At 39.5% G+C, this 13,217-nt stretch overlaps 1 protein-coding gene across 1 annotated transcript; it reads left to right on the top strand.

Annotated features, from left to right (window-relative positions):
- Positions 1-8,648: 8,648 nt before the first annotated feature.
- LOC144437593 (zinc finger protein SNAI2-like) lies at positions 8,649-11,618 on the top strand. Its single transcript, XM_078126561.1, has 2 exons — positions 8,649-8,841; positions 9,643-11,618. The coding sequence occupies exons 1-2, from the start codon at positions 8,766-8,768 to the stop codon at positions 10,416-10,418; spliced, it is 852 nt and encodes a 283-aa protein (XP_077982687.1). The 5' UTR covers positions 8,649-8,765; the 3' UTR covers positions 10,419-11,618.
- Positions 11,619-13,217: the final 1,599 nt, after the last annotated feature.

The following is a 13,217-nucleotide window of genomic DNA, read 5'->3' as shown; positions in this document are numbered from 1 at the left end:
CCCTACTATCGCCCCACACTGTACTGATTTCTGTCCCCAACCATCGCCCCACACTGTACTGACTTATGTTCCCTACTTGCGCCCCACACTGTACTGACTGCTGCTGCGGATCCACTGAGGCTATAAGTTTACGATGTTGGACACAAGGTCGTACATTAAACTTTTCGATTTCCACATAAAAGTTACAGCAAACACTGCAGGAAATGCGTCACCGTTAACTATACTATTGACTATATTTATTCGAAAATCCGGATAAAATTAGGTTTTATTAGTGTCACTCTTCAGCATGATCTATGGTATTACAATTCAAATGAAAGATAAATTCAATACATTTGATAAAATGTTTAAACCTCCATCGAGAAGACAGTGTCTGTGTAAATTTAAACAGAATGTGATAATAGTTATTCTTGTGTGTAGCTTCAATGTGGGTGTCAAACATCACCTGACATTGGTTAAAAAAATAAATAGAAATAAGAAAAACAACATTGGTTTCCATGGAGACAAGATAATGTAAAAACAGTATATTATTGATCATGAGAAGCCAACACTAATCCTCGGTGAACTATAGTGTTTTCCTTAGTTTTCCACCATTTGTCGTAAAGAGGACTGGTAAATTTACGGCGATTGGAAGACAATAAAAGTACCACGTGTAACACCATGCATCACACACAATACAAGTACCACGTGTTAACACCATGCATCACACACAATAAAAGTACCACGTGTTAACACCATGCATCACACACAATAAAAGTACCACGCGTTAACACCATGCATCACACACAATAAAAGTACCACGTGTTAACACCATGCATCAAAGGGCAATGTTGTGAAGGATAACATAACGACCATGTGTAATTAAACCTGTGCAGTCATATCATTATCAATAGTATTGTGCTATCTACATCAGAGATGAGTCGATACCACGTTAGTATCTAGACCATCATGGAAACATTAAAGATCACTTATGAATCAATCACGACGTAGCTTTATCTATTTTCATTACAACCCCAGACCACTAACGTGGTCTGAGTTACAACTAATCTAGTAACGTTTACGTTCTTTTATATCTAACCTAACCACCGATACTATCATATGCAAATCAACGACTATGCCGTGACGTTAAGAAGGGTCGATGACCTTGATGGAGTTAACATTTTTTTAAAGAAATAAGATAGATGTTCTGGAATATCACTGCCTTCCTTTTATACTTTATACAAATTTGTTATTTCAAATTCCAATTAAAATTATGGTACATGATTTGTTCTACACGTCAAAACAGACGTACTTATGAAAACCCCACCCCTGTATTACTCCTTTATGAATAACTTTCGCTAAACGTTTGCAGTGGATAAAGTGACAGTGTACAGAAATTTCAATGACGCAATGTTTAGCGTAAACGGTGACGTCATTGGTTATTGAAATGTAATACAACCATGACAGTCAAGCGTTCATCTTAAGTGACAAGGCGTGTTTCAGTGTGTAGAATTATATCATAAGTTCTCAATAAGAACTTTGTCAAAACAAAACTGGAAGTTTAGACTGTATTCCTTTGATGTAATGTGGGTGTTGGTATAAGTATCGATACTAGAGTCCATTGATGTTAACAGGTAACAGGGCAAGGTTTTGATGAACAGTTAGGTTTCTTGTATACTCTAGGTACTGTGACGAAACTCTGTCATGCGATCAGCGACTACACCTACAATACGGCTCACTGATTTTAACAGCTAAGGGATGATTTTTGTTTACCGACTTCCGATGGAAATAACACCCCATGACTTTTTTGACTCGATTTGTTTTGTGAGGAGAGAGTTGTTTGTGTGAGGATGAAAAAAGCTATTAGTTTCCTGTTTACTTACTTTAAAGGCTATTTGTATGAGTCTACTTTCTGCCAAAACACAGAAACAAATTGCGTCTTGTGAGTTGAGGCAGTGTATCCACACCTGCCGGATTAGCCAGGCAAAGGGATCATTACAATGACACATATGAACCCATCTAGAGGTAACATCCATCCAAGCGTTACGAGTAATAACTCAAACTAGCTTTCAACTCTTCACATTATACCAAAGGGTTTTTTTTTCAGGAAAGTGAGTCAACAGAAATGTGGCTTTTGACTCAACATTTGATAGTAAATGGTGGCAAAATTTTGATTTGATTGAAAGATCTGATGTTTTCTTCAAAATTTTCCATTAAAATTTATAAATGGTGACTGTCAATCTACATCCCTTGACGTAAAATGAATGTAGAATCACCTGTTCAATTTGTTTGGGAGTCGCGTGTAACGCCGCTGGCGAAGTATTCATCACCCTTTTGATGTCTTATTTTCTGCCTGACCCATGCGGCATCTTCCAATTTTCCCACGACCTTACCGGACGATGCTTACCACGATTGATTACTTTGCGCCTCTCGGCTAAGCGACGTCGTCCTGTTCCCACGAACAACACAAAACTCGATGTATCGAAATGTAACCGTTTAGAGGACAGCCGGGTAAATTAATTGTCCGAATCGATATCGTCTACCTAATAGATTAGCAAGAAAACGGTTACGGATTATATCTAAACTTCAATGTCAGGAACACTTACATTAAGTCTCAACTAATCAATAATCGATGAAAACAATTGGTACATTCTGTGTCATTTCAAAGATAATGCTAAGGTAATAACTAATGATAATTTTAAGTCACGTGTTCTATTTTTCCTTAAGATAAAATAAAAAAGTTTTCAGACTACCAACTTAATACCTTGACAGCCAACGTTACTTGTATAAATGATATCAGGATTTACAAAATAAATTGGACCGTGCGACGCTGAATATCGAACAGTGTGACGCTAAATTCGACGAAGCAATGTATTTAAATTTACCCGTCCGAATCCGATTTTCTACTTCGGTTCGTTCACTTATCATTGGTCCTACACTTACAGGACGACCTTTGACCTTTGACCAGTGATCGTTGACTTCTTCTCCAACCTGTTGATTCACTCTTCGATGATATTCACTAAAAGTTGTGTACGGTATGGGCCGGGCCGGTGGGGTGGGGTGGGGTGGGGTGGGGTGGGGGTAGACATTGATAAGGAGCATCATGGAATGGTTTCGAGTTAACTATGTAGTTAATTAACTACGCGATCTAGCTAGGGTGTCAGCCTCTAACATAAGTACGAATTCTATCTAAGATTAGAACCAACATAATCGTGTTTAAAAATTTGTTGTCTGAGTTTTTAATGACTTACTTCAAGTGGTATACTTTTCTACATTTCTCCCTAGAGTTGTGGAGTTTGGTTTTCATGCCGATATACTAGTAATATCGTGTGGTTATATTTACCGCTCTACTGAACTTTGCACTACACAGTTCAACAACCTCGCCGTACCAGTCTCATCGACTATTCAAGTACATACTACACAGTAGTACAGCCCGGGATTTGCTGCACCCTGGCCACTGCCATAACTACACAACGAAATATCCGATACCGGTATACCCTGCCATTCATGTGAAAGTTAAAAAGAACAGAACTCAATTATTGTATATTAAAGAGTACTTTGTGAAGTTCCTTCAATTCTTGTCGAATTACCATACCGAAAATAACGTTAGTGTCATGAAATTGATCATGAACTCGAGAAACACAGGCAACAAATCTTGTAAAATCGTGCCAAGTCCTTTTCACATTTAACTTGGTAATTTCTCAACAATTTGTAATGTGTTCTATATATGTCACAGTTGAAAGGAACTTGTAGGTTGCGTCTCATTACTACACTCCACTCTCAAGGTATAAACCATACCTGAATGATGACGTCATGCTGACAAAAGATTGATTCAATTCACCAATCAAAACCCAATCTTTTTGTTATTGATTTTATTCAACAACAAAAACATAATGTAAATACCACTGAATTTAATTACAGAAAAATAATATACACCATGACACCGAACAATTTTGATATCCTTGTTCAAATTGATATTAACACATACCGAGGATTAAATCCTTGAATGCCACCGTTTTGATGAGGGATAGTTGTCAAACATCCAGGACAGACTGTGTCCATTTTCACCATTAATATTGGTGACAATTGGTTACATACTTTGAGGTTTACCATCGTATTAAGAATGTTGCATTACTCAGATGAAATGTTAATGTCATGTGTTTGTTTGTTTGTTTGTTTGTTTGTTTGTTTTGTTTGCTTGTTTGTTTGTTTGTTTGTTTGTTTGTGGCAGGGCTGTAAGACAGATTAGTGTGTTGGTTGGTGAGACAGATCGGTGATTTGTTGTTTGGGTGATAAGACATTGATTGATTTGTTTGTTTATTTGTTTGTTTGTTCGTTCGTTCGTTCGTTTGTTTTGTATTGATGAAATGATTGACTGGATGCTTGATCAATTTATCTATGATTTATTGATTATCCTGAACTTGGATGATTCTGACATGCTCTATTTCGATTTCTGGGGATAGCTTGTGTGGATCCCTCGATTCCTGTCAATTCCTTGAACTATTCCACAAGGCTTGTTTGTCCAGTATATGCCTTGTTGTCAGTTACGGCAAACACTGTGTACAGAGCCTGTTGACATTTCATGATCTCAACGTCGATAAATGGCCGAAATGCAGTTAGAAGTATAGTAATAGTATGTTCATACACACTGGCTTCATAACAGATGATGGATGATGATGTGAACTGAATAGCGCCCTCTGTTGATAATCCCCGTGCTGCAGCTGCTAGTTTCAGCTGGCAGCAGGTGTGACGGAATGTACCCAAATAATGAATATTGAAATTCCAGTAGATCCCGCGTTTACGAAAAATTGGAAGTAAATTAGCACAAAACGGCTATTCATATAGTTAGCGTGTGTACCTCTTTCCCCTTCCCAATACATTCTTGTGTACGTGAATGTATTGGTGTAACGGCCTATACAGGGTGTCGGTATGTTGGGGTCAATGCGGTATTGACAACAGCGTCTTGGATGAAAGGCAGCGACAGGTGCTTAATGTACACAAAGAAAGCGGAGTGATTTGGCATCATTTGGGGGCTTGCAGCTGCTTAGACAACTGTTCAAAGAACACAAAACATCAAGCTGGTCAACTGTATGGTACAAAAACAATCGTGCTGTCTGCTACTAATGGAGGGGTTCCGAACTTCTGTTGGGTAAAGCTTCATTATTTTGTCCGAGGCGCATGCGTGATGTATAAACTGAGGGTCTGATGGAATTTAGTGTCACAGCGTGTTTACAACGTCTCTTTGTCATGTTTGTCTAGTGCCGTTATTGAACGCAGAATAAAACGCTCGATAAAGGGACAGGGGAGATCTCTTGAAATGGACCACATTCAGTCAACGCCCTGAAATTAAACATACTATGAAACGAAATGAACAATAATAAAAACACGACTTGTCTCTAACTTAAGCACGCGGTTGGCGGACTAACTGTCCGGATGTACAGTTATGTATGGTACGGTGAAAGGTGGGCAATGACAGCGAGTGCCTGAAGGGGTGTCTGTAGTGTAGCTGAAAACAGGAGGCAGTTGACGAATGTGGCTTGAATTGACAATGGGCAGTGGGGTGAATGCAATCCTTTGCTTTACACACTATAATAGATGACCTTAACTAGCTACGTGACCAGGGGGGATTAACAGTTCCGTTAAATACGCTTCAAATCAAATTGAGGACCCTTATATAGCGGTAGTGCTTGTAAACACATTTCCAATGACGATAGTTGTGTGGATTGGAACTTTTTAAGTGTCTGGATAATAAAGTTACTTGTTTAGCGTTTCTTAGCTCCTGCTGGAGAATCACCTTTGTTGTCATTGTTTAAGTTGTATTTGAAAAATATTTTTGTTATTTATTTGTGGTCGCCTAGACAGCATCGAAGATATTATGTGGTTTTAAACACATGAAGCAAGGCTAGTATGTGTAACCATTTATACGGATGTCAGAATAGACCAGTATTCGTCAGCTCAAAATCAACACGTTTGTAAGTTGTTATAATGGCCATTGTATGATGATAAACATAGTACCGCCAAATAGAGTGTTATGTTGATTGCCCTCACCATCGCCGTTTGTGCTGAAATTCCCCCAAATCAGAGGTCTAACTACGCAAGGTGTTTACACGTACACTTCCATATTTTCCACCTGCAGTAGCTTTACACAACTCGTCCAGCTGTCCGTTAATTCAACTCTCCAACAAACACCTTTTGTTAGAAGATAAATAACATTGGAGCGCCTTTCTCCCCCAAGTAGACACTTAAACAAAACAACGGCAGGTGCACAGCGACGGAGATCCAAAAAAGCCCAATGTCTATAGGAATGCCGACCTTCACCATTGTAACGCCGCATATACGAACAGCGAACAACTACTCAGAGTCACCCATTACGTCAACATTCGCCATTGAAGATTTTATTAAATTCAACAAGTTTTTAGCTTGTCACTATCTTCGCACTTCGCACTTTCCAAGACAAAACTTAGAAAGTCCCATCTAACACGTCCCTTTAGGACTAAATATAGCCGATGGTATACCACGCGGATCACTACATCACATCATAGTGCTTTTGAAATATTCAAAATTCCACCCCTTATCATGCCCCACTGCACCTTGGAGTGCTACAGTCTGCATAACATTTCACATGTGTTCTTTTCCAACCTTTAAAAATAAGAAACATATATGATAGATCAATAGTTGAATCACCCGTCAAAGTTTGGTCTCCTGGTATAAAGCCGTATATTTTAAATCATACTAGAAACGAGACAGGGAAAGTGTATCCTGCCTCATCCACCTTCACTATCTTCGATCATTATTTTCGTTGTCTGTTATTTTAATTAAGCACACCACAGTAAGCTACAGTTGCCCAACAGCATAAACACTTCGACTCGAAGATGAAACGGATCCTGGTTTTTCCCATTGGATATTCTTATTATAATATAACTGCTTGTATGTCTCGGAGGTGGATTTTATTTCCAAGTTTGGAATGCGGGATTTGTAACTCGAACACGCAAACTGTAAGCTGCGGTTTACTCCCGGGTTTACTTTAACTTCTTTTATGTAGTTCGATCACCACACTCTGAAAAGCCTATTTTCAACAGCGCATACATCTGCATTATAATAGAGCAGTCTCCGACAATGATTGTTCTAAGACCGTAAAAATCCCGGAGTGTATACATCACTATAGACTCTCAGCTCCCATCTATGACAGCACTTTTACATTGAATGCCTCCGTTGGTGGGACGGTTTAGTGTGACCGCGTGCGTAAGACTGGAAGCCCAGTTGCCTTGCCCCCTTCATGATCAAATACAAAAGTTCAGCTACTCCAGTCTTTACATGAACTCTTCGCCGACACTATAGCAATGCTACTTTATGAAGCCACTAACAACCGCAATTCAATTCTAACAGTCACGGTCTCCACTGAGGTTTAAAGAACTATGTATGGCCAACGTTAGACCATGGGTAGATGTGCATGCCATTGCCTAAGTTAAGACATTTTAGAAGAATGCACATCTGATGTTCAACCTTCAAAAACACAAAATGACACTTTTAAGATCTTCGAAGAGATAAATTCCGACGGCATAGGGATGAACGCAATATCACATTATATATCGTAATGAAAATCATGCGCAGTGCTTTAAATTTAATTTTGAGTAGAAAGTGTGTGTTTGGGTCAATGTTGACATGTCCCACATATCACAACATGGATTGTGGTTTACATTTTGATTACAACCAGTGCCGCATCTGTTAAGTGAGTTTTTTATACGACCCCAATGGTGATGTTCTGCAGTAAAAATATCGGCTACGAATGTTTATTTGAAAACCGGATAAGACACCTCGCACAGCTGATGGAGAAAGATATTCTCCTGCCGGGAAAGCCAATCACAATGTGATGATCACCGGAAATATAGCATCATGGCAGACAACATCTATAGCAACATAGATGAATCTCGTAAGAGCCTTTTAACAGAACTAATGCATAGTAACAATACACACACACACAGGCATTACCGGCCAATCATCTCTGAGTGAAGTAGAAACTAGTGTTGTTGTTTTTTCAGGGCCTATGGCGATTTCTAGGTGATTTCAATTTTCATTTGGCAAGGGCTTGTGAAGTCGTCGATAATAGGGGACTCGAAATTCCAGCGTCTGGGATTTAGTTGTAGGTACCTTCACCTGTTTCTAGGTATTACCTACTTCCATCGTTTATAGCACCTGTCGATATCCATTCAGGTGGGCAAGGTAGGGTCAGTGTAACTACAACAAAGCCGTGCTTCTATATTTTCTCTTTGTCTTGTACTCAAACCTTGCTAGATGTGTGCAGACAGGGGAACTTGTTTATTCCTATCGACATTAAACACTTACATAAAATAGTTGGCACCGGAGTATGAATGATCGGGTCATGCTTTTCACTGCCTACGTCTCATTCGCTTCCCTCTTTCAATGGACCGCTTTATATATGTTCTCAATGCCCTTTCAAGAACACGGTATTACTCATTATGTGTTGTGGTACAATGCACCTGTATCACAATGCCCATCATTGGCCCGCCTTGTGGTCCCTAACCCCTGTTTATAACAACTGTTTCGATTCGTCCGCGCTTTGAATAAGTGACGTCGTGATTGGCTGCCACCCACGTGCTCATTTAAATGCACCTGACGCTTGTACGTGATTTCGCAGTGCACGACATTGGTATGTGTTGTCATGCAAGTAGCAGCATCTCGAAACACAACACACTCTTGCTGACAGTTCCCGACGAAACGTCTTCAAGTTCATTATATTAGCTACATCGAGTGGATTTTCCTACGTCAACATGCCACGTTCGTTTCTCATCAAAAAACACAATAATCATGGCCATCACCGCAAGCAGAACGGGATTTTACGTACAGGTTGGTAAAAGTAAAATGTTTTGCCGTTCCTTTGATTTTGGTTTTAATGAGGTTCTACGTCTTAAGTGACAGTGCGTATGGCACTTTAACTGGTGGGAAGGGTACATCGGTAGCCACACTGAGCATCTGATTTGTGGCGGCGATTCTTACTAACTTTGTAGATGTATAGGTTTGTGAAGCAGTCAATGTGATTGATTCCTTTGCTTTCTGACATAGTGATCATTGGGCCAATACTGTTCACGGGGCATTTCACAGCGAGGATACTGAAAAGAATATAGCGGTCGATCGATCATTTGTTCCGCTATAGTCATAACACTTGATCGGGTCCTTAGCAATTGACTCGCCTTGGGCGTATCACTGCAATACCCAGTCGCAGGTGATACATCTTTCTGTAGCCAATTTAGCGGACACGAAGGCTTTGTTTTTATATGTTTCCGTTTGTCGCCGTCTATCAGTACAGCGAAATGCAATTCGGCCAATGCAATTAATGCTTGTTCAGTCTACAATGTGTGCGTAATATTTTGAAGGTAAATTTCACAGCTCAATGAATAGGTTATTTACCCAGTCAGTGTACACTCAGCGCTTGATATGCGAACTGAAAGCAGCGGAAAGTCAATAAGGCGACGGGACTAGTATTGGACACAAGTATATGAAACAGGCTTTCAAGCGTGCAATGAAATAAACATTTGAAGCACTTTCCATCGATCGAAGGTTCTTATGCAGTGATTTCCTGTTAGTAGTGTTCACTGATATACCCGCGATCTGAATTTTAATTCATTTCTTTTTTCTTTCTTTCCGTAGTGTTTAAGGCCCACTACAACGTAACGCCACCCGTCAGCGTTAAACATGAGCCACTATATATTATACCTCATCACGAACCATACTGGAGATGGACAGAGAATACCCCAATCGCTCCCATTATGCCTCCTAGTCACGACAATGTTGACGTGAAATTACATGACATGACACCGCCAGCGTTACCCAATATTCCCGTCATGATACCAGGGATGACGATGGATAGTACGAGCTATATGCATGACATGTCGTCCCCTCCCCCGGCGTCCAGTCCTCCTACACCAACGTTGCCAGTCGAAAAATTCACCATGGAGAAATTCGGCAAGAAACGGATGAACGGTGGAGAACAACCGCGCTATCAATGCACGGAGTGCAGTAAAAGTTACTCAACGTTCAGTGGGCTTACGAAGCACAAGCAATTCCACTGTGTAACACAGACCAAGAAATCATTCAGTTGCAAATACTGCGAGAAAGAATATCTTTCCCTGGGGGCACTTAAGATGCACATACGTACGCATACTTTGCCATGTAAATGCAAGATCTGTGGCAAGGCATTCTCTAGGCCGTGGTTATTACAAGGACACATCCGTACCCACACAGGCGAAAAACCATTCGCCTGTACGTACTGCAATCGAGCGTTCGCCGATCGTTCAAATCTACGAGCACACCTACAGACACATTCCGACGTAAAGAAATACTGCTGTAAAAATTGTTCCAAGACTTTTTCTCGTATGTCTCTGCTTACCAAGCATGAAGAGGCGGGTTGCTGTGCCAACGTATAGGAACTTTTACCCAAACTCAAACTCAAACTTTAACTAGTATTAACAGATACAGCCAGTACTGATCGCAACAGTTTTACTATGCCACAGAGACATGATATGTTATATATATATATATATATATTACTGCCGAGAGGAAAACGTCCATTGTTAGACAACTCATTCGACCGAGGGTGGCTACTAATCGCCCTATACTATACGCAAACATATCTATACTGTGGACAAGACGCAACGAAAGATTGCACATATTATTCCAATTGACAATGACAAAATGCAGCGTACTTTAAAGATACATGAATTACTGCGGGGTCTTCAAAACTCAATTTACTACAATAAATAGGGAATTGCAATTGAGCCGAGACTAGTTTGGTCTGATAATTGTGGTTCAAATACCCAGTCTATCAGAGTTGAAATCAACATTAGAACGGTTAACATGCATTGGTGAACGATTGATTTTCCCCTTACAATTAGAAATCTACATACCATCTAATCAAAATCTGGACTAGCGGCAGAATAACTTTAAGAAAGAATGAACGATTTTTATTTAATTGTCATCAGGTTGATAAGGATATTTTTTCTTAATTTTGCGTCTTTGTGTGAATCAGATGCCAACAGTTAGACTGTACGTGCGCCCCTCCCTCCCCACCCGATGAATACAGCAATAGTTGATATGTCGTGTTGTGCATTTCTAAAAAAAACCATACAATCTTTTGGCGTATTGGAGAAACGTATATTGAAGTCAGCATAAATACAACGACTTGCAGTTCAAAGTGTCCTGTCTTTATTTCGTTTTAGAGATATTGAATTGTGGAAATACCAGGAACCATCGCACTTGATCAATTTGCATGGAATAGGAAAACAAGTATTGGATGGTAGTATACGCATAGCAATAATTGAATGTGAAGTTAGGAGACATTAATTACAATGACAAGGTTTTCACTTTAGAAAGCTATTTAAAAAAAAACCATCTTTTATCAGTGTCACTTCTACCTGTTTATAATCATTGTGCACTATCTGCATTTAACTCGGAATATTTTGGTGAATAGATCAACTTCGACCTTTCTATCCAAAGGTCGAAAGTGTAAGAATACTTTTTATGTTGACGACGACGAGTTGTAAATGTCATTCAAGTCATTTTCTTTCAGAACTCTTTCTTTATGGTTACAAGACCTAACGGTCAATATGTGTCACTCCATTTTTGCTGTAGAGTACAAAGCGATATTCGTCATTTCAATAAATTATCTGTTCAAATGAAATAAACATGTCGTACATTGTGTTGACTCATTTCTACTTGAAACCCCCACCCTACCCCACCCAATCAATGACAAACCTCCACCCTACCCCACCCCAATGACAAACCCCCACCCTACCCCACCCCAATGACAAACCCCCACCCTACCCCACCCAATCAATGACGAAATCTCAGTTCCCACTTAGCTAAGCTGATACCCTGACAAATATGTTTCTTCAACGTGTATATATAAACTAGTTGACTGTGTGCATTCCAAGTCGAGAGTTGATGATGTCCGATGAAACTGTATACACTTCTATAAACAGGTAGTCATACTGGTTTTTTTTTTCATTTCCTTGATCAAGGTCAGTAATTTCCCAAAAGTTTCCTTTTTAACAACTGTATGTCCATATAAGACAAGTGTTAAGTAAGTATATACTGAAGTATGACACTTGATTCACCAGTACATCGTGAATGAAATTCAGAAGGCATGGTGTGAGACCGGTACAAAGTAAAGCCGGGGAAGACCCTACCTCACACGAGCAACGTCAGTATATACATATTTAAGAAACCACATGGAGGGGAGGGGGGGGGAGAAGGAGGGGGTGTGAGGTTGGTGTCGATGCAAAAAAAATCTCAGACCACTAACCGTCTGAGATAGAATGTAAGACCCCGTGAGATTTAACATGGTATAACACAAATGACGTTTTACAAGGTCAGGACAACGTAATCCGGTACGTTGATGTAATTATCACTGTTGGTAACGTATTGCTCAAGTAAACAAACATATAAGTTAATAGTTTATTTTGACACGGTATCAATCGCAACTTTAACACCAATCTTTATTTCCGGTGCTAATTAGAAAACCGCGGTCACGACCGTACGTCACAATACACACGTCACATGCACAGTACATACAGACAGACACAGTTTATTCCCGATGTCAAGAACATTATTCAAGTTAATATTCATTTGGAAGTCCGACGTCGACTTTCTCTTTTTTTTTTGTATCGAAATCTCTCTTTTGCACGATTCGTGTATCCCGTCACATGGGGAATATAATAACATGATTTGGTCTATACAATTAATGTAAATGCGGGTAAAATCAGTTTACATTTGAGTCGGTTCCATTTTTTCCACCTGACACCCTTCGATTTAAGCATTACCACCTTACAATCTGTTGTTTTGTGTTTCTCTCTCCTGACTTTAATCCCATATATTATCTGCTAACATTTCTATCGTATAGTGATTACACCGTTGAATTCGTGCATTAGATATCGCCCAAAATCCCACAGAGACACACTTTCATAACATAGTTCCCCGGTTTATACGCTTAACTATTGAAACAGCTGGCCGCGTACAACAACTTAAGAAAATCTCTACTTTCAATTAGACCCACTCGCTGAATGTCAAAATAAACTATTCGAAATACGGCTTGGCATTATATTTAATTGACTTGTAAGGCCTAGTCTATATGTGTTTGTACATGAAAGCATTTCTGTGACTGCTTTAATATAGGAATCTTCATTACTTTAAGAATTATATGATTTGACACATTCAAGTGATTTCCA

This window comes from Glandiceps talaboti, chromosome 7, assembly GCF_964340395.1.
Source record: "Glandiceps talaboti chromosome 7, keGlaTala1.1, whole genome shotgun sequence".
Classification (NCBI taxonomy): domain Eukaryota; kingdom Metazoa; phylum Hemichordata; class Enteropneusta; family Spengelidae; genus Glandiceps; species Glandiceps talaboti.
Note: the sequence above shows the minus strand (reverse complement) of the source record. Positions and strands in the feature narration are given on the sequence as shown.